General features: G+C 35.0%; 1 protein-coding gene and 1 non-coding gene across 2 annotated transcripts in view; one reads left to right on the top strand and one right to left on the bottom strand.

The window, feature by feature from the left end:
- RBBP8 (RB binding protein 8, endonuclease) overlaps positions 1–21,839 on the top strand; it is an 89,677-nt gene extending 67,838 nt beyond the window's left edge. Inside the window, exons 14-19 of the mRNA XM_069468182.1 lie at positions 193–307; positions 4,001–4,144; positions 9,281–9,350; positions 16,165–16,261; positions 19,787–19,928; positions 21,735–21,839. Coding sequence (XP_069324283.1) covers positions 193–307; positions 4,001–4,144; positions 9,281–9,350; positions 16,165–16,261; positions 19,787–19,928; positions 21,735–21,832 — 666 coding nt within the window. The 3' untranslated portion in view covers positions 21,833–21,839. The remainder of the gene's footprint in view (positions 1–192; positions 308–4,000; positions 4,145–9,280; positions 9,351–16,164; positions 16,262–19,786; positions 19,929–21,734) is intronic.
- LOC138383600 (U6 spliceosomal RNA) lies at positions 5,417–5,522 on the bottom strand. Its single transcript, XR_011233654.1, has one exon. It is a non-coding gene; the product is annotated as a U6 spliceosomal RNA (small nuclear RNA).
- Positions 21,840–22,310: the final 471 nt, after the last annotated feature.

Raw genomic sequence — 22,310 nt, 5'->3', positions numbered from 1 at the left:
AGAGAGGTTGCTTGTACATTGAAGCTAAAATGTTTTACAGGCAGTAAAATCTAAATCTATATCTGTTCCTAAGATAAAAAGGTAAAAATTATAAAATTTATGTTATGTATATTTCACCAAAATTTTTTGTATAAATATAAGACCATAAAAGAATAATTGCTAAATTTTTTATCTTTTTGAATATTTATTCAGGATGGCAGTCAGTCAAGATTAGGAGGAGAGACAGTGGACATGGACTGTACGTTGGTTAGTGAAACTGTGCTTTTAAAAATGAAGAAGCAACAGCAAAAGGGAGGAAAAAGTCCAAGTAAGATTTGTTTTTGTTTTTTTATTTTAACAAAAATCTGGAGTAAAGTTCATAGTTGCACCATTATACTAATTAGCCCAAATAGCCTCTTCACCATAAACCAGGTTTTTTTCCTGCTCTGTTAATTCTGTGTTCTTCTTAGGAAAGCTCAGTTTCAGTATTTCAGAAAAAAAAAATTTTGGCCAAAATAATTTTATTCCAGAAAGAATTCAGATTGCTTCCAGGGGTCAGCAAAGGATAGCCAGCTGCCAGTTTGGTAAATACAGTTTTACTGGGGCACAGCCACACTGGTTGATGTGATGCCTCTGGCTGCTTGCTCCACCCAGCAGCAGAGTGGAGTAGCTGATGCAGAGACCTCAGGGCCCCATGAGCCCAAAATGTTTACCATCTGACCCTTTAAGAAAAAGTTTATTGATCCCTGGCTTAGACAATTTTTTATAAACGATGTAACAGGGAATCTTAAGAGTCCTATATTAGAATTACAATTTTTCTTAAACAATTTGAGAAGGAAAGAAAGGGGAATTCGACTGAGATGTGTTAGTATAAATTTACAGATTAGCACTACAAATGATAGTGTATATGCTGAGTTATTCTGCCATATTCTGCCTCCACAGATAAGGGGATTTAGCCAAATTATGGGTCTACAGCCCTTGGTGGCAAGAAACTGTTAATTCTTCACCTGAAACTGTGATTTTGCGAAAGTGGGAACAACAGAAGGATTTTTGGTTAGCACTACCTTAGCAACATTCCTGTCTGTAGAGGCTCATGACATGAGACTGACCTAGAGTAGAACAGTTGTCATTTGCCACCATTATGTATTGAAGGTTGCGAGCTTGCCACGTGTACATGCTAAGAGCATAGGCATTTCCCAGTGATCATCTGTTAGAAGACATTCAGGCTGTCTGCATTCCCTATCTCCTGCTAAATTTTCTATACTCTGCCTGCTCAGAGCCAAAAAAAAAAAATAACAGCAGTCTTGGCCCAGTTTCTTTTGAATCAGTTCATTTCTTGCTGCCCTAAATGCAATAAGTGAGAGAAAATTGTAATAGTCTTTGCCTTAATTCTTTGTTCTTTAATAATGAATAACAAACCATATAATGAAGCAGATGGCTGCCTAGGAAGGGAAGCTAATACCTATTAAAAGAAAAACCTTCACAGCAATTTAATGTCTTTTTATGGTTTGTATGACGCTTCAATAACTCTTCTTAAGAGGATACCTTGCTTTTAAGATATTTTATTCCTGGTACCAGCCCCTAATAATGTTTTTCTTATTTTTTGTAGAAAAGGGAAAAACTAAAGTATAATTACTTTGGCTTTAAATCCATTTAGTTGATTCAAAGAAAACAATAATTTTTGAAGTTTATTTGAAGCAAATATCATGTGGAAGTGAAATTAGAACTTGGACTAATGAGTGGAGGTTATAGAGATAATTTTGGCTAAAGAAAGTATTGTGGATACTATTGCTATGTAATAAATCACCCCAATAACTTACAGGATTAAAAGAGCAACAGTCATTTTCTTATCTTCATAGTTTCTGTGGTTCAGGAATTCAGAAAGGGCTTAGCTCAGCAGTTCTGTTTCAGGGTCTCTCTGCAGTTGTAGGCAGATGGTGGCTGGAACTGGAACAGCACAAGGCTGGCCAGCTAGAGGGTGGCTTGGCATCTCTCTTCTCATTCGTTCCCAAGGCTTCTTCATGTGATCTCTTCATATGGGTTAGTTTGAGCTTCCTCTTCACATGGAGGCTAAGTTCCCAGAGTCAGTGCCCCAACAGAACAAACCAGAAATGCCTGGCATTTCTATGATCTCAGAAGTTACATAGTGTTACAAAGATATGCATGGGTTCAGAGCGAGTGAACATGGCCCTCAGTGTTGGCTCAGTGACACTCAATGGGACGAGTGTCGACATCACATTGTAAGAACAGCACGTGGAATAGGAGAACACTGTTGAGCCCATATTTGAAAAAAACAATCTCGCTGCATAAGGATAAAACCTTTTTAACACTTAGAATTGCTTAAAAATGAAATATACCAATAAGAACTCCCAATTACTGCTAATATTTTAATTCAAAAAATTTTCTCTATGTCCCTACTCTGTGTTAGACTTACTAGGTGCTGTGATAGATCAATAGGGATCTTTCTTCTTCAGATATTTCACAATCAGAAATCAAACCAACCAAAAAAAAAAAAAATCAGCAACTTAACATTGTGATTTACCAACAGCATATACAAAATGCTTTGGGAATGCCTAGCACAGTGCCTCATACATAGAAGTTATATTTTATTTACAAATTTGACCTTCAGCTTGATAAATAAATGTTTGACCATGCAATAAATATCAGGCGAAAATTCTCTACCTGGAAGTATTCTAGGAACTAGAGATAAGTAAACAGAACAAAAGTACCTACCTCGTGGAACTTACATTCTTATGAGAAATAAGCAGATCTATGGTATGACAGATAAGAGCAGGAGAAAGATGGGCAGGGTGAGCGTGCTAGAGCACTGCAGATCGGGAGAGGTGCTGGTTGTGTTAGAGTAATCTCGGCAGGCCTCTGTTCTGTCATATTTGTTAGCCAACTGAATCTATTTCTGTTTTTTTCTTAAATTCTGGTGTTTTTAAAAATGTGATTATATAATGGGAAATGTAGTTAGATCTTTGAAGATGAATTTATCATTTTTGCATATAAAATATGGCATTGAATTCATTATTTCTACTAATATTAAACTACCAAGTGCTAATGATGATTCAAGAAAATACTTTTTTTGCTACTTCATTAGAAAAATAAGCAGGCAAGCAAAATTCTATAGAGATTTTATCTGCAATTTATACACTTTTTTTTAAACTTAGTATTTTTCATCATTTATTATGACATTTTCTATTCACAGTTTCTGTGATAAGACTTCTTTTGGTTTAGTATGAATTATGCATGAGCTAGTAGGGAGGAAAAAATTTTACTGTTTGTAAGGGGTTTGATTTTATGACAATAACTAAAACTAGCATTCTCTTAATGTGAGTATAAAGGACAGTTAAAGCCATAACATAAAGCCTTTGTAAATGCACAGAAACTATCCAGACTTGGGAGTTTATTCTTGTCTCATGCACAAATTGTAAGAATTAAACCATATTGTAAGACTCATGATTTTAAAAGTGTCTTTAAACACTTCATTACATATATTACATCTTACTACCCGCTTACAGTCACTGAATTAACACTCTTCACATTATTACTTATAACTAACATCCTTAGTATCATCTTTTTAGTGTGTTGTCCATAAACACTTTACTATATACATTACAGCTATTCGCTGAAAGAACTCTTCAAAACTAAACCTGAAACCCTTGTTGTAATAATCATGTTTTATAAAAGTGTCTTTAAACACTTCATTATGTACGTTACAGTTTGTTACTTATATTCACTGAATTAACACTTTTAACAAGCCAACTTATGGCTAACATTCTTAGGATCACCCTTTACACGTGTCTACAAGCACTTCATTGCCTACATTACATCTATTCACCGAAAGAACACTCTTCAAAATAAGGCCTGTGGTCCACGTTTTAAGAACCATATTTTAGAGAAATGTCTTTCAGGACCTCATTACATTATTTTGTGGCAATTACTACGAGTTTCATGTTGGTCTACAAAGAAAGCACAAAGCTTGCTTGTTGCCCTAAGCCAATGCTCTTTTACACAGATGAAGAAAGAAAAATGAATGATAGCTTGGAAGATATGTTTGATCGGACGACACATGAAGAATATGAATCCTGTTTGGCAGACAGTTTCCCCCAGGTAGCAGATAAAGAGGAAGAATTACCTGCTGCCACAAAGAAACCAAACAGTAAGACTATTTTCTCTTTAATTGTGGCTTCTCAATTACAAGTTAAGTCATCAAGATAATTAACAGAGGCTTGATGAGGTATATCAACAAAGTTTCATGTTTCTTATATAAATTTCTTTTTCCATTTTTTTTAAATTTTGAGATAATTTCTTACTAATAAAAGAGTTCCAAAAATAGTTTCTATGCCTTTCATTTCCCTTTATGTTAATATCTTACATAACCATAAACTTTTTATTAGGATTAAGAAGTTAATCTTGGTTTGATACTATAAATTTCTTTATAATATATACATAAAATTTATAAAAATTTTGAGAAACTTCTGTTCATTAATAAGTTAATAATTGTAATAGAGAAGTTTCACAGAAAATTCAAATCCATTTTCTGCTATGAATGTTTTATCTTACCAGACAAAATACCTAATGTAACTATATGTATCAGTCTTAAGATTTGTTTCTTTAGAAGCAGTAATTTTATAATGCAGGATAGCAGTCAGAAGAACATTCTACTTAATTGAAACTGTAAGTAGATAATCTGGATTGGAAGTTAATTAAAATTCACATCTCATTTTCTTACTGTCACTACAGTCAGAATTTTCAATCTAGTGCAAAAGTTGTTTTATAGTGGTTTAAATGAACATACTTTCTTCTGTGGCACAGTTTGTCTTGATATGCTTTGCTTATGCTTCCATCTGGTTTCTAAAACGATAGCCCTTAGCTCAAAGTGATTGAGACCCTGACCAAAGATATAGAACGGTAGGCTTTGTTTGCTTGCTTGGTCCATGGCAAAAACTCCATCAAGTAAATCTTACAACAAAAATTTACAGCTGTTCAATATACTTTTTTTTTCTCCCAAGAAGAACCTTTTGTTTCACATCAGAGAAAAAGAATATTCTTCTACAAAAGTATACTTAATAATTTCTGTCCTTTTTTTTAATCTCTGGCAACTTCTGTTTCTTAGATTATCCCCAGGACTCTTTCTCCCTCACATCATATTTTCTCTCACAGCTTTTATTTTATTTTTTAAAATTCTTTTATTAGTACATGATATTTTATATATTCATGAGGTACATGTGCTTTTACATGCGTAGAATGTATAATGATCAAGTCATGGTGTTGGGGGTATCCATCATCTTGAGTATTTATAATATCATTTCTATGTTTCGATAACATTTCAAGCCTTCTAGCTACTTTGAAATATATGATATATTGTTGCTAACTATAGTCACCCTCGTCTGCCTATCAAACATTAGAACTTATTTCTTCTATCTAACTGAAAAATAGGGAATGCTTACACATTTGCATGTTATCCTTGAGCAGGGGCCCTGCTAATCTTCTCTGTATCATTCCAGTTTCAGTATATGTGCTGCCAAAGCAAGCACTCTCACTGCTTTTATTAACCACCTTTGAAAATTATCCAAATCTGCATCTCTAGGTTTGACTTCTCTGATGAATCTTGGTCCCACATTTCTAGGTATTTGCTAGATACTTTTGTGTCTCTTCAGCATAAGCTTAACATGTCTAAGCCAATTTCCATTTATTTCCTACCTAAGTGACCCTTCAGACTTTTTTATTTTTTTCCAGTCACCTAGACATATAATTTAGGATTTATTATGCATTTATTTTATTTTCTCAACCCCCATATCACAAAGTCCTAACCAGTCTTCGCTTCTAGGAAAGAGCAGATTTGGGGGAGAATATCAAAATCTTAATTCTGACCTGTTAGTATTTAGTAGACATTCAAGTGTAAATGCTTAATCGACATTTGGCATGTGTCCAGAGATTGGACAAAAAAATCCGGAATAAAGAAATAATTTGAAAAAAAAAAAAAAAAAAGAATGAATTTGGGGGCAAAAGGTCAACAGCCAGTAGATGGTGCTTAAAGCCATGAAACTGAGTGAGCTCACCAAGGTATTGAGTATAAATGAAAAAAGATAAGCATTTCAAGCTCTGACCTCTGTGACATGGCAGCTTTAAGCGGTCAGAGAAACAAAGAAGAACCAGCAAAGGAAATTGAGAAGGAGCTGCAGCCTGTGAATTAGGATGGAAACAAGTCTATGTGCTATTCTAGAAGCCAAATGAAGATGTTTTCGGTATATTCATTACTCTCAGCTTAGTCATCTCTCTTCTGAACCCCAAACTTGGATCCAGCTACCTATTTGACATTTCACAGGCATCTTGAACTTTAGTCAATTTAGAAATCTTTATTTTTCTACCCAAATGGGACCTACCCCTGCCTCCCTGGGTCTTATTAAATCTCAGTACACTCAGTTGCTAAAGAAGTCGTATTTGACTTCTTTTTCCACGTCACCTTCATGCCCAGCCTAATAACCTGGCAGTACTATCTCTAAAATATATTTCACATAACTACTTCTCTCCATCTTTATAGCCACCACCCTAATCTAAACCACTACTATCTTACCTATTCTCTTGCAGACATCCTAACTGGTCTTTTTATATCAGTTATTTCTCCTCTCCAATCTGCTCACTATGGAGTGTCAAGAGGATTTATTTTAAATGTATTAATAAACTGGATTGTATTATTTTTTTGCTTAAAAACTCTTCAGTGCAAAGAAGATATTTAATGACCAATAAGCATATGAAAAGATTTCAACACTATTGAACATCAGGGAATGAGTTACTACTTCATACTCACTGAAATGGTTAAAAAGACTGATACAATCTAATATTAGCAAGACTGAAGAGCAGCTGGATCTCCTATACATTGCTAATGGGAGTATAAACTTGTAACTGTGACTTTGGAAAACAATTTGGCAGGTTTTTTTTTTAAATAGCTTTATAGAAGTTTGTCATTTTTGCATGAAGTTAAACATATACCTGTTCCCTTAATCAGCAATTTGACTCCTAGGTAAATACCCAAAAAAAATGAAAGCATATTAACAAAAAGACTTGTTTAAGAATGTTTGTAGCATATGTGTTTTATGTATTACTATTTGTAATAGCTCAAAACTGGAAACAACCTAAATGTCCATCAACAGGTTGCATAAATAAGTTGTGATATATTCATGTAATGGAATATTACTCATCAACACAAAGGAGAGAATTACTAGACCCATCATGGATGGATCTCCAGAACTTGTTGAGCTAGAAAAATGCAAATGATGAAAAAGCATATTATATAATACCGTCAATATGAAGTCCTAAAATAGGCATAATAAAGCTATGGTGATAGAAATCAAATCTATGATTGGGGGGAGGGGAGAGAGCATAAGAGAGACATCAGAGAACATTCTTGTGTGTGAGAAAGGAATATAAGGAAACTTTCAGGGGTGATGGAAACATTCCCTGTCTTGATGTGGGTAGTGATTACACTGGAGTATACATTTATCAAAATTCATCATAGTACACTTAAAATCAGTGTATTTTGTCTATAAATTATACCTTGATAAAGTTGTTTTTTTAAATAAAAGCCTTTAGTGGCTTCCCATTGCACTTAAAATAAAATTCAAACTCCTCTTGGCCTTCAAGGCAAATCATGATCTGACACCTACCCACCTGTCCAACCTCATCTCCCCCAAGACTTCCCTTCCTTCGCTAAATCTCAGCCACCCTGGCCTTTTCACCTCAGGACTTTAACCCACGTTCCCTACCCCGACTTCTTCTCGTAGCTGACTCTTTTCATTCTTCAGTTTTTCCCTCACCTGTTCTTTCTCAGATAAGCCTTAATTGTCTGCTTGCTTAATGTCCGTCTTCCTTACTGTACTGTAAACTCCCTGAGGACAAGAGACCTGGTCTCTCTTGTTCTACCTTATAGAGACCTGGTCTCTCTTGTTCTACCTTATATGTCCAGAACTTAGCACAATGCTCAGTAAATTTTGATTTTTTGAATAGATCATAGTAGTTGGCTATTTGAATCTAGACATCTTGGGATTCGGGTCCCAAGTTCTGAGCTCTGGTTCTTTAATTTTGTTGCCAATTTTCTGATAAAATCCTTTAATCTTTTTATTTCCTAGTTAATAACCTACCTTAAAGATACATTATAAAAATCAACAGGATTAGTGGGAATGTAAATTAGGGCAGCCATTATGGACAATAATATGGAAATTCCTGAAAAAACTAAAAATGGAACTACCATATGGTCCAGCAATCCTACTACTGGGTGTATATCCAAAGGAGATCAGTATGTCAAAGAGATATCTTAAATATTTTTTTTTAATTTTGCTGTAGACTTAAATATTGAAAAAAGAGAAAAAAGACATCTGAACTTGTATTTATTTTAGCCTTATTCACAAATGAATGGATAAAGATATATGGTATTTGTGTACAATGGAATACTTTTTAGCCATAAAAAAGAATGAAATTCTGTCATTAGCGGCAACATAGATGAGCTTGGAGAACATTATATTAATGTAATAAACCAGACATGGAAAGGTAAATATTGAATGTTCTCACTCATATGTGGAATCTAAAAAAGTTGATCTCATAGATGTAGAGAGTAGAATAGTGGTTACCAGAGCTGAGGAAGAGGAGAAGGGAAGGAGAAGACAGCCACAGGTTAGTTAATGGGTACAAAAGTATAGCTAGATAGGAATAAGTTCTCGTGTTCTATAGCACTACAGGGTGACTATAATAAACAGCAGTTTATGGTATGTTTTCAAATAGCTGTAAGAGTGGGTTTTGAATGTTCCCAACAAAGATGATAAATATTTGAGGTGAGGGATATACTAATTAGCCTGATTTGATCATTGTACATTAGGTACATGTATTAAAATATCATACTCTACCCCATGAAGATGAATAATTATGTGGAAATTAAAAATAATAAAAGCAAAAATGTTTTAATCAATAGGATTAATAAGTGAAACATATTAAAAGCTGTCTTTTGTTGTTGTTTCTTGCCAGATGATAATAATGAGCATCTGAATAGTTCTTTTAAACTCTAAAATACTTTCAGAGATAAGATTTTTAGCTGTCTAGTAATTTTGAGGTAAGACAATCGGCACCCTCCTCATTGTGCAGATGAAAAAGAAAGGAAAAAAGTAGTTACAGAAAATTTAAATGAGTTGCCCAGGGTCCTAGAGTATGAAACCCAATAAAAATGAAAGTCTTGGTCCAAACTAGCTAATTGTTTCTCGGTAAGTTCTACATTCAGTTTATGACGTGCTTGTTTTGTTTACAGCTCATGGTGATAAACAAGACAAAGTTAAGCAGAAAGCATTTGTGGAGCCATATTTTAAAGATGATGAAAGGTAAGTTGGTCTTGATTAATACCAGCAGTGTGATTGGAAGTACACAGAGCTATCTTTCTCAGAGTATCTCCAGGCTATTAAATTGCTACTTGGGGTAAAATAGAATTACTAACTTCATGATCATAATAAAAAAGGGACTCAAGCATAAGAATGACAAATTTTACAAATATGGAAATTTTTACCACTACCACCCTTTTTAAGTGTTATTATAAATATATTACAAATATATTTGATGTTTTAATCCATTGCAGTTATTATCCTTAGAGATACTCAGATTGTCCCATCTTTGCCTAAAGGAAGCCTCTTTGAATGGACACCCCATAGTCATCTTTCATAGCTTCCTTGCTCCTGGAGTGATGAGATGTTCTAGGCTCTTTCATACACTTTCTGCCATAGGCCTGGAATCCGCCCTTTCTCCAAGAGCCCTCACTCCTTTTAGTGAGAAATGGTGTTTAGGCCACAATCTCACCACTAGGGTTTGCTCATTGCTATGGTTAGTCATTCTTTCTAGAACTTTTAGGTGGACAGAGTTAGGAATAAGGTTTTTTGTTTCATTTTGGTTTGTTAAGATAAACTGTACTCATGCATACTGATACCTCCAACTCAAATTCAGGACTACAGGATATTGACATCATCTTTTCTATCTTACATCTGTATCTGCTTTCCCATCTACTAAAAATCCCACTTCTCAATGCCACCAACATAATTCCTCAATTTACTTCATTCCATAATGCACACATAATGTAGCCTCAGAATAATACAATATCACCGCTAATATGATTACTAAAAATAGCTTAATGAGACTTTTTGTGTGTTCTTTTTGTGCTTAGCATACATCCTACTAGAAATACACAAATAACTGTGCTTAAAGGCATTTGGGATAATTATTTTCTGTGTAGTTACACCACCAGCTCAGTACCCCCAGGTTTATTTTATTTTGCTTTAAATTTTTTAGGAATTTTTTTCTTTTTATATGTAATTCTTTTTAAAATTATATAAAATATGTCCATTGGGCCAGAAGCTACAAACAAGATATATTCAGATAAATCTTATCCCAATAGGTAAACATTTGTTTAAAATTTATGATTTTTTATCTGAAAAAATAAAAGTGAATACACATATGTAAATAGTCATACTCTCCCCCTTTAGACAAATGGTAGAATGTGGTATATACCTTTTTCTACTTTGCTTTTTTCATTTATATATCCTGGAAATATATAGTAATGTTCCTCATTTGTTTTTAGCTCCATAGTATTACATTATGTGACTGTCCTGTAGTTTATTCCCTGGCAGTGGACATGTGGGTTGTTTACAGTTATTCCTACCTAGCACACACAATGCTGCAATGAATAGCCTTGTACGTTCTTTTTTCATGTTTTTGCCTGTGCATCTTTGGGATAGATTCCTAAAAGTAGAATTACAGAATAAGAACTGTCATTTTTTTTTTTTTTGAGACAGAGTCTCACTCTGTTGCCCAGGCTAGAGTGAGTGCCGTGGCGTCAGCCTAGCTCACAGCAACCTCAAACTCCTGAGCTCAAGCAATCCTCCTGTCTCAGCCTCCCGAGTAGCTGGGACTACAGGCATGCACCACCATGCCCGGCTAATTTTTTCTATATATATTTTTAGCTGTCCATATAATTTCTTTCTATTTTTTTTAGTAGAGATGGGGTCTCGCTCTTGCTCAGGCTGGTCTCGAACTCCTGAGCTCAAACGATCCGCCCACCTTGGCCTCCCAGAGTGCTAGGATTACAGGCATGAGCCACCACGCCCGGCCAAGAACTGTCATTTTAAATGTTCTATATTAGAGGTTCACTAAATTTTTTTAAAATATGAGTAGTGTATTCTGAAACCATTAGATAGCAATAGAAACAGGATATGGAAAAAGGTGTAAGGATGAGAAAGGTCACAGAATTAATGTAGTTGCTTTCCTCACTGAGCACACTTGCAGACCCTGGTAAGATGGATCGTGTTATGTCAGGGACAAGAAGCTTAGTAACCTTATTTAGGTGATACTTTAAGATCTACTACAGATGCCAGTCTACTAGTAGATTCCCTGTTTCATTATAGTACACTACAGAAATGGATAGATAATATTCAGAGGAAAGGATATGGCCAAAATGTGATCTGCATAAGGTTAGAATTCCATAAACTGAAAGGAAATACAGTCATGGCAATATTTTTTGTTTCCTTTCTTGGTCTCCCTTTTTAAATTCATAGATTGCATTAGAATTGAGGGATCTTGGGTTGGAACAACAAGTGGGCCTATAACTTCATATACTTAGAGCAATTAAAACTCATCTTTTGAAGGAAAGTGCTTGGCAGCTAGAGGGACATGTGATCCAAATACAGGCATACTTTGTTCCATTGCACTTTGCAGATACTGTGTTTTTTACAAGTTGAAGGTTTGTGGCAACCTTACGTCTAGCAAGTCTGTCAGCACCATTTTTTCAACAGCATGTGCTCACTTTGTGTTTCTATATCTCTTTTTGGTAATTCTCACAATATTTAAAACTTTGTCATTATTATATCTGTTATTGTGTTTTGTGATGGGTGATCTTTGATGTTACTACTGTAATTGTTTTGGGGCGCCATAAACCCTGCTCACATAGGACAGCAAACTTAATCACTGCTTGTGTGTTCTGGCTGTTCCACCAACTTTACCATTTTACTATCTCTCTCCCTGTCCTTGGGCCTATTTCCTGAGACACAACAGTATTGAAATTGGGCCAAAGTAAGAACCCTACAGTGGCCTCTAAGTGTTAAAAGGAAGAGTCACACATCTCTTACTTTAAATCAAATCTAGAAATGATTAAGCTTAATGAGTAAAGCATGTTGAAAGCCAGGATAGGCCCAAAGCTAGACCTCTTGTATCAAACAGCCAAGTTGTGAATGCAAAGGAAAAGTTATTGAAGGAAATTAAAAGTGCTACTCCAGTGAACACATGAATGATAAGAAAGTGAAACATGTATTGCTGATATGGAGAAAGTTTTTAGTAGTCTGGAGAGATCAAATCAGCTGCAACATTCCCTTTAGCCAAAACCTAATCCAGAGCAAGGCCCTAACTCTCTTCAGTTGTGTGAGGAAGCTGCAAAAGAAAAGTTTGAAACTAGCAGAGGTTGGTTCATGGGGTTTAAGGAAAGCAGCTGTCTCTGTAACATAAAGATACAAAGTGAAGAAGCAAGTGCTGATGTAGAAGTTATCCAGAAGGTCTAGGTGAGATAATTGATGAAGATGGCTGCACTAACAGCAGATCTTCAGTGCAGATGAAACAGCCTTCTATTGGAAGAAGATGCCATCTAAGATTCATAGCTAGAGAGGAAAAATTACTGTCTGGCTTCAAAGAACAAGCTGACTCCCCTATTAGGAGATAATGCAGCTGGTGACTTGAAGGTGAGGGCAATGCTTATTCACCATTCTGAAAATCCTAGGGCCCTTAAGAATTATGTTAAATCTCCTCTGCCTGTGCTCTGTAAATGGAACAACAAAGCCTGGATGACAGCACATCTGTTTACAGCATGTTTTTCTTTGCTTTGTTTTGTTTTTTTGAGATGGGGTCTCGCTCTGTTGCCCCTGCTGGAGTGCAGTGGCATGATCACAGCTCACTGCAACCTCAAACTCCTGAGCTCAAACAATCCTCCTGCTTCCACCTCCTGAGTGGCTAAGACTACAGGCGTGTGCCACCATTGCCAACTGTTTCTTTTTTGTAGAGACAGAGTCTTGCTCTTGGCTCAGGCTAATCTCAAACTCCTGACCTCAAGCAATCCTCCCACCTTGGCCTCTCAAAGTGCTAGGATTACAGGTGTGAGCCACTTTGCCTGGGCTGTAGCATGGTTTACCAAATATTTTAAGCTCATTGTTGAAACATACTGCCCAGAAAAAACAATCCTTTCAAAATGTTACTGCTCATCGACAATGTACCTGGTCACCTAAGAGCTCTGATGAAGATGTACAAGGAGATAAATGTTTTTTTCATGCCTGCTAACACCACATCTGTTCTGCAGCCCATGGATCAAGTAGTAATTCCAACTTTCAAGTCTTATTTAAGAAATACATTTTGTAAGATTGTAGCTGCCATAGATAGTGATTCTTCCGATGGATCTGGGCAAAGTAAATTGAAAACCTTCTGGAAAGCATTCTCCATTCTAGATGCCATTAAAAAGAACATTTATGATTCATGGGAGGAGGTCAGAATATCAACATTAACAGGAGTTTAGAAGAAGTTGATTCCAGCTGTCACGGATGACTTTGAGGGGTTCGAGACTTCAGTGGAGGAAGTAACTGCAGTTGTGGTAGAAATAGCAAGGGATCTGGGAGGCCGAGGTGGGCGGATCGTTTGAGCTCAGGGGTTCGAGACCAGCCTGAGCAAGAGCGAGACCCCATCTCTACTAAAAATAGAAAGAAATTATATGGACAGCTAAAAATATATATAGAAAAAATTAGCCGGGCATGGTGGTGCATGCCTGCAGTCCCAGCTACTCGGGAGGCTGAGACAGGAGGATCACTTGAGCTCAGGAGTTTGAGGTTGCTGTGAGCTAGGCTGACGCCACGGCACTCACTCTAGCCTGGGCAACAGAGTGAGACTCTGTCTCAAAAAAAAAAAAAAAAAAAAAAAAAAAGAAATAGCAAGGGAACTAAAAGGAGAACCTAAAGCTGTGCCTGAATTGCTGCAATTTGATGATAAAACTTGAACGGATGAGAAGTTGCTTCTTACGGATGAGCATAGAAGGTGGTTTCTTGAAATGGAAACTATTCCTAGTGAAGATGCTGTGAACATTGTTGAAATGGCAACAGAGGATTTAAACTATTATATAAACTTGATGAAACAGTGGCACAGTGTGAGAGGATTGACTCTAATCTTGAAGGAAATTCTACTGTGAGTAAAATGCTATTAAACGGCATCACATGCTACAGAGAAATCTTTCATGAAAGGAAGAGTCAGTTGATGCAGCAAATTTCACTGTTTCATTTTTGGAAATTGTCACAAGTACCCAACCTTCAGCAGCCACCACCCTAATCAGTCAGCAGCCATCAACATTTTGGCAAGACCTTCCCTCCTCCAACAAAAGATTACTCACTAAAGGATAAGATGATCATTAGCATTTTTTATCAATAAAGTATTTTTTAATTGTTTTTTTTAGACATAATGCCATCATACACTTACTAGACTACAGTATAGTATAAATGTAACTTTTATTTATACTGGGAAACCAATAGATTCGTGTGATTCTCTTTATTGCAAAATTGGCTTTGTTGCAGTGGTCTGAAACAGAACCTGCAATTCTCTGAGGTACACCTGTACTTCAAAGGACTAGATGTGTTACCAACAAGTCATTTTAAAAATTTGTTTTTGTGAGTCAGCCTGTTTAAGCTCGCTGGGGCTGTTTCTGTTATGAACAAAATGTATATGTCATTACGTAGTTCTTCATTTACCTATTTTGTAAGTTTGCATTTTTCTATATTGTGTTTCTTAAAGCACAGAGTATATTAATTTTTTTAAATTTTGTGCTTCTTGATTGCTTTTTCTTCCCAAAGTACTCCAAAGCATATTAATCCATACCTCAGTGGCTTTCACCTTTCCTAGATTTCTAGTGGTTCACAATAGAATCTGATTCATTTAAAGACAAGTGCAAATGATAATTATGCCTCATGTTTTGAAGAACTCATAGTGGGTAGAAGCAGCAAAGGGTAATGTTTCTTTTAGACAAAATGGCAAATGGATACAAACAGATAAATCTGTTCTTTGGGCAAGTAGGTTAGCCCTGAAATCTAGGTTCTTAGTACTGGAAAACAGAGACAGTATTCTTTTTCTTGGCTATGTTATACAATACCAGTTACTGAGTTTAATAGTAGACTGTTCATTTTTAAATAGGTATTACACTTTACCTCATTACCCAGTTATTATTTTCAGCCAGTCAGAGGAAGAAATAGGCAGTAATAGTTATCTTTTGATATGATCTCGTTTGTTTGTGCTTTTGTTGCGTATGCTTTCCAGGTCTTAGTCATAAAATCTTTTCCTAGACCAATGCCCTGAAACATTTCCCCTATGTTTTCTTATCGTAGTTTTATAGTTTTAGGCCTTACGTTTAGGTCTTTGATCCATTTTGAGTTGATTTTTCTGTAGGGTGAGAGATGGGAGTCTGGTTTCATTCTTCTGCATATGGATATCCAGTTTTCCTAGCACTGTTCATTAACGAGACTGGCCTTCCTCAGTGAATGTACTTGGCTTCGTTGTCAAAACTCATTTGGCTGTAGAAGCATGGATTAATTTCTGAGTTCTCTATTCTGTTCCATTGGTCTGTGCATCTGTTTTTATGCCAGTACTGTGCTATTTTGGTTACTATAGCTTTATAGTATATTTTGAAGTCTGATAGTGTGATACCTTCAGCTTTGTTTTTTTTTTTTTTTTTTTTTTTTGCTCAGGATTGCTTTTGTTACTTGGGGTGTTTTGTAGTCCATGTGAATTTTACGATTGTTTTTCTGTTTCTGTAAAGAATGTCATTGGTATTTTGATAAGGATCACATTGACTCTAGCATCCTCTATAGATTACTTTGGGTGCTAAGTACTTATCTTTTTCAGTTAGAAAAAAATACCCATAAAAATACTTGGCATATGTTAAACATTTAATAAGTATTTGAAGAAATGCTTGTTTTTCTAACATACTATATAAGCATCTCAAATAAAATAAATGAATGTTTTGGGCTTATTTCTCCTCTGAACTCCACCCTTTGTTAATTTAAACTCTAAACCAAAGATCTTTATCGTAACAAATACACAAATAGGTTAATTTTAAATTTAATTCTTTTTTTTCCCCAGAGAGACTAGCTTACAAAATTTTCCTCATATTGAGGTGGTTCGGAAAAAAGAAGAGAGAAGAAAATTGCTTGGGCACACATGTAAGGAATGTGAAATTGTAAGTACTAATGTAGACACTGTCCAATTGGGTTTTTTTTAAGTATGGCTTTATAGATCGTAAATGCATGATTTAACACATTAACTGCCATGCAAGTTGTATTTAACTCACACTAGTTTTAAGCCCAGCGCCTCGTGAAGCATACGTAACTCACACCTCTCTGCACCTTGGGAGCCATGCGAACTATTTTTCAAGTTGCATATAACTCACGCACAGAAAACAACAATAAAAAAATAACATTTTTCTTTAAATTAGAAATGATCCTTTTGGTTTTGAAGTTTTGATTCTGTTTTCGTAATAAAATACCATGGCCCCAAGGAAAAATTTTTTCTTTCTAGTGTGGCAGTCAATGTGTTAAAAATCACAGATACAAACCATATTTGTTTTAGAAATCTTGTTTGAGCCGGGAATAACAGAAGAAATAAAGAGTATACTTGCTATGTCCTGAGAGAAATACATAGATGAAAATGAAAGCCCTCAGTTGCTCTTAGATTAAGTGAATCTGGAGCATAAGCCCTAGTACTTATGACCAGTTTAAGACATTTATGCTATTTTTATTTTCTATATTTATTTGCATTAATTTTCTCCCTTATATTATAGCAAAGGTTCTTGTACATATGCTATTTGGGGAAAACTTTGACATTTCAATAGGAAACTTTACTATAACGTTTTTTATTCTTTTCACTAGCACTCAGGAAATTAAGTATACTCATAATTGTTTTTTTTTTTTTAAGTAATTGGTACCACCATAAGCTTTTTTCTCCCCCCACATAATTTTCTTCCTACCTACTAGAGATTACCAAAATCTGAGGACACTCGAGTCCCTAATATAAAATGGCATGGTATTTGCATACACCTATGCACACACTCTCACATAATTTTAAATTATCTCTAGATTACTTATAATACCTAATGCAGTGCAAATGCTATATAAATAAACTATATTGTTCAGGGAATAATGATAAGAAAAAAGTCTGTATATATTTAGTACAGATGCATTTTTTTCCCTGAATATTTTAGATACACAGTTGATTGAATCCATGGATGTGGAAACCACAAATACAGAGGACCACTGTACTAATCGTCCTATTACTAAATAGTCCCAGGCAGGTTCTGTTTTCTTGAAACATGCTGTTTTTACTTTTTTCCTTGCTATCGATTAGCTGTCAGATGCCTGCCTTCAGCAATTTACTTCCCCTTTTAAATTTTTTTTTAAACAACTATGGGCTAGAAAATTTGATAACCACGCACATAAAATTTACATGGGAAAATACAGATTGCAATGTAGGTAAGCATTTGGTGAAAATATGCTCTCATACAGTAACAGTGGGAATGTAAACTGGGATCACTATTTTGAAAAGCACTTTGGCAATATAAGCAAAACTGCCCATGTCTTGAATTTTCATAAAACAAATTAAATATATCATTATTTCTTATCTAAAGAATATGGTCTACATTAAGTAAATCTCCAATTTTTAGTTATAACCATAACTCTGTGATCTAGAACTAATCCTGCTGGTTAGAAAAAAGCTTTTGTGCTAGAAACACTGTTAAAGTTGCTTTTCTTCTCAGTAATCACTTCCTGTGCTGTTCTCCAATCTCTGAAAACCATTGTTTTATACATTTTCGATTTTCTGGTTGTTTAAGGTAGGAATGTGAATCTGTTCCCTGTTGCTCCATCATGACCAAAAGTGAGAGTGCAAGTTCCGTGTACTTAAATACTATCTATGTGCTTGCAGTTCCTAAATTTATCCCACTGCCTGTTCCACATGTGGAATGTATGACACATGGGTGTGTCATGGTGGTCTCAAATTTGACATGTCCAGAAGCAAACATACAATTTTTGCCTTCAATTCCAGGATCGCACTGCTGAGTATATTATATATCCAGAGATCTTGTAGTTACCTGCTACTTTTTTCTTTCACATCTCAAAAACTGATCTATCAACAAATCCAACTCATTCTACCCTCAAAATGCATCCCATTTCCATCCACTTATTATCACCACCGCTGATGTCCTGGACCAAGATACCATTTTATCTTGTCTGGACTATTGTAGTAACTTCTAAGTGCTCTCTTTGTCTTTTTTAAAATACATGTAAACTTTATTTTTTAGAGCAGTTGTAGGTTCACAGCAAAATTGAGCAGCAAGTACAGAGAGTTCCCATATACCCCATCCCCATTCTCCTTTTTTTTTTCATTCTTGTCTCTTCACAATGTACTTTCAACACAGCAATGAATGGTCTTTTTTTTTTTTTTCTAATTATCTTTTTAGAATAAAAGTTAAATCATGTCACTCTTCTGCCCAAAACCCTTTAGTGTCTTTCTGTCTCACCAAGAAATAGAATCCAAAGTCCTTATCCAGGACAAGCTCTGGCACCCCACTTCATCTCTGACTTCATATTCTACCACTCTCCACTTACTTGCTGTGTTACAGCTGCACTAACCTACTTTATTTCTCAAGTATATTTTAATTTGGTGGCAGTGTTTTTGTTTTTGTTTTTGTTTTTTGTTGTTGTTTTTTTCTCAGTAAACCATGATTCTCTAAGGTCATCCCATCCCAAAGCCCAGAAAGGTAACAAAGGCTTATACTTAGGGCAATAAAAATAATGACAAAGATACCTTTAAAAAGTTGTTTCAGAGATCCTCGAAAGCCTTTAATCTTTGTGAAATAAAAATGTATTAAAAGCCTTTTCTTCAAACTTAAATTCTAGTTCTAAGTCTGTTACTTTCAATGGGTGATATCTTTGGCAAATTATCACTTTGACTTTCCAAGTGTAAAATGAAGGAATTGGCTGGATTATGTGGTCCTGTCATGTATGTTCTATAAAACTTTAAACTGCTGCTGTGTTTTCTTTAGGTCTAGAGCTTGAAGACCTGTATAGTCTTTACACATAAGTTTTATCTTTGTTCGCATAAAGTTCAAGTTCTTTATGATCACAGTTGCAAAAAATGATATGCCTTTGATCCTAATTGAAAAGTGTGGCCTAAAGGGGAAATTCATGAAGCCTACAATTTTCCAATCTAAATTGTTATTTTAAAAAACTAAGATAGGAAAAATTACTTTGAAATACACATGTTATATTCAGATAACAATTGAGAAACATGTAGACCTCTGAATTTTTGTTACTGATCTAGCAAAGATGAGTTAGTTTGTAGCAGTAACTAAGCAGTCAACTGTGTTACTCAGCATGCTGTAAAGTTCAGGTGGCTTCTTTTTTTCTTAACAAGACTTTATTGATGAAGGAAACAGTATATTGATTTATACTGTGATACAACTCCTTTTCTCATCAGTGAAGCAAATATTTCACAGACCAGCATCTCAGCACTGATTACTGTTAGTAAGAAATTAATGCTGTCTATGAGTATTATTAATAATTACTGATATTATTAGTGAGTTTTAAGTTTCCTTAGAATGCTGAATATTTTAGTAAATGGCTTTTTTCACTTCTAGTGTATACTCAATAAGCAAAACGCTCCAGTTATTATTCCTTAAGTGTAAGAACTAACCAGTTTTTATTATTAGTATTATGCAGATATGCCAGCAGAAGAAAGAGAAAAGAAGTTGGCTTCCTGTTCAAGACACCGATTCCGCTACATTCCACCCAACACACCAGAGAATTTTTGGGAAGTTGGTTTTCCTTCCACTCAGACTTGTATGGAAAGAGGTGAGAGTATAGATTGTAACATTTTAGAATTATTTTTTTAATGCTATATTTACCCAACTCTGAATATTAACGTTTTTCTCCATGGCTCTCTTTACCTTCTCCTGCAAGTTGGGTGCTAGTTTTGTGACATAAAAACAATCTTAAAGATAAAAGGCTTACCTTCAGCTCTTTAGTAATTTAATTGGGATCAGAGATTATAAAAAGAGAGCATCTTTTTGAATCTGTGAATTTTGTATTTTAAAACCTTACTTACCCAGAATAGTGGATGTTTATAAATGCTATCTGAATAAAAAGGATATTTGTTAAACTGTTAACATGCAGCTAGCTCCTTCAGATATGGCACTTATATTTAATATAATTTGAGAAGCTATGCAACTTTAAAGCTATTAATAAAAGGGCATGAGTAGTGATTTTTGTTTTCACTCTTATCAGCATTATTACTCACCAGCAGTATAAAACATAGACATAATATTCACATTGAATATATACAGTTTATTATATACCAAGTATACCTCAATGAAACTGTTTAGAAAAAAGCCATAAGAGACAAAGTATATTAGCTAAACACAGGCACTTATCAGAACTCTTTAGTATTGTTTTCTGTTTTTCCCGTGGTCTAAAGACCACCCAGTTATAGGCTAAGTCTTAACTTGTGGTTTAAAATACTGAGTTTTATGAAAATGTGATGTGTCTTCTGAGACGTGACTAGAAAATACAGTAGTGTTCAGAATATTTATAATTCAACTTTTAGGTTCATGACCGAGTGAATTAATTATTAATAGTAGCCTTCAAGTCTTAGGCCTGTATTTGTAAGTTATAGATAAACACCTAAAATTTTTACCCACAAGAAGATATACTAGCATTGAATAAATATCAAATGATAAAATTATGACCTAGAATTTCAGTTCAGCCTTACCATCTTCTAGGGCTTATTCTCAGGTAAAAATTCTGATGATCTAGCTGTATGACTGACAATGGGGGGGAGGGAACTTCCTCACTTTTAAAGACACTCCAGATATTTAACTGTAAGAAAGTTTTTCCAAAAGATGCAAAGTCTCTGACAGCTCTCACCGTATTTCCGTTTTCTCCATTGATAAAGACAGATTAAGTCCCCTTTGACATATCATCTCTGGTCATCAAATAGAATCAGACAGTCTGCATAGAGCCTGTGTTTGCACCCCTAATATGCCCTAGGAGTCTGATAGAGTACAGTCTTCCCCTGAAAATTACGTGATTGGAAACACCTTAGGAGATATGATAGTCTGAAGAGTATAGAGGCATGTCATCTAAAGACATAGGAAATGTAAAGTCTTTTTGACAAGCACCTGAAATTTATCGTAATAGCAGACTTTGTGTTTAGCAGTTTGTCCCTATTTGCAGCTACCTGTGGGAGGCAGAGTAAGAAAGTGCCAAAGAGCTCTGGTTCTGGAATAGGAGCTTGGGAAAGGTCCTAGCTCTTCTTCTTCTAGCTTTATGAACGTTGAGTGAGTTATTTAACTTCCCTGGGTCTCTATTCATCTCATCTGTGAAATAGATAGGGTGGAAGCTACTTCCAAGGAATGTGGGAGTTATCTGGGATAATGTATATGAAGCATTTGATAAATGTTTGCTACTATTGTTAGTATAAATGCAGAAACTAATGCTAAGTGAAATCATTCATCAGCATCACATAGCTAATTAGAAGAATCATGTTAACTTATAAGGCATTAAATAAGATAAGTTTACTGAATATATGCTAAAAGAAACATGTGTTGCAAATATAGGAACTCTAATTTATTATTTCTAAATTTATTATTTCTTTTTAAGGTTACATTAAGGAAGATCTTGATCCTTGTCCTCGTCCAAAAAGACGGCAGCCTTACAACGCAATGTTTTCTCCAAAAGGCAAGGAGCAGAAGACATAGATGTTGAAGTAAAAGCAGGAGAGAGAACAGTTTTTTCCTTTTTAGTTATTTATAGTTAAAGTTGGTATTAAACACTGATTTCTTGATCTTCTGTAAATTGATCTGTAAATCAGTTTTCTATTGAAAATGTTTCTAAATGGTATTTACTCACCACACAACTATTTAAACTGTGGATGTGTGTGATATTTTCTTGCTTTTGCACCATTAAAACAATAAGGTGCTTTCATTTTGCACTCTAAGTTAAGAGTTGTGTATTTACTTTATTTGGTGATACCTAATACAGTTTTGAAAATATGATAGTTATTGTCTGTGATTTGTTGCCTTTCAGATCTTTTCTTTTTACTTCATCTTCCCTTGTTTACGTTCAGCAGTGACATCTTGTTCATCATTACAGATTTTTATTCTCTTAATCAGTTGCTCTTCTATAGGTCATAGCAGTGTCCAGCATTGAAGTCTTTTTAAAAAATGAGAGACTAAA

Source organism: Eulemur rufifrons, chromosome 5, assembly GCF_041146395.1.
Source record: "Eulemur rufifrons isolate Redbay chromosome 5, OSU_ERuf_1, whole genome shotgun sequence".
Taxonomy (NCBI): domain Eukaryota; kingdom Metazoa; phylum Chordata; class Mammalia; order Primates; family Lemuridae; genus Eulemur; species Eulemur rufifrons.
This window is presented reverse-complemented; position numbering and strand designations above follow the sequence as displayed.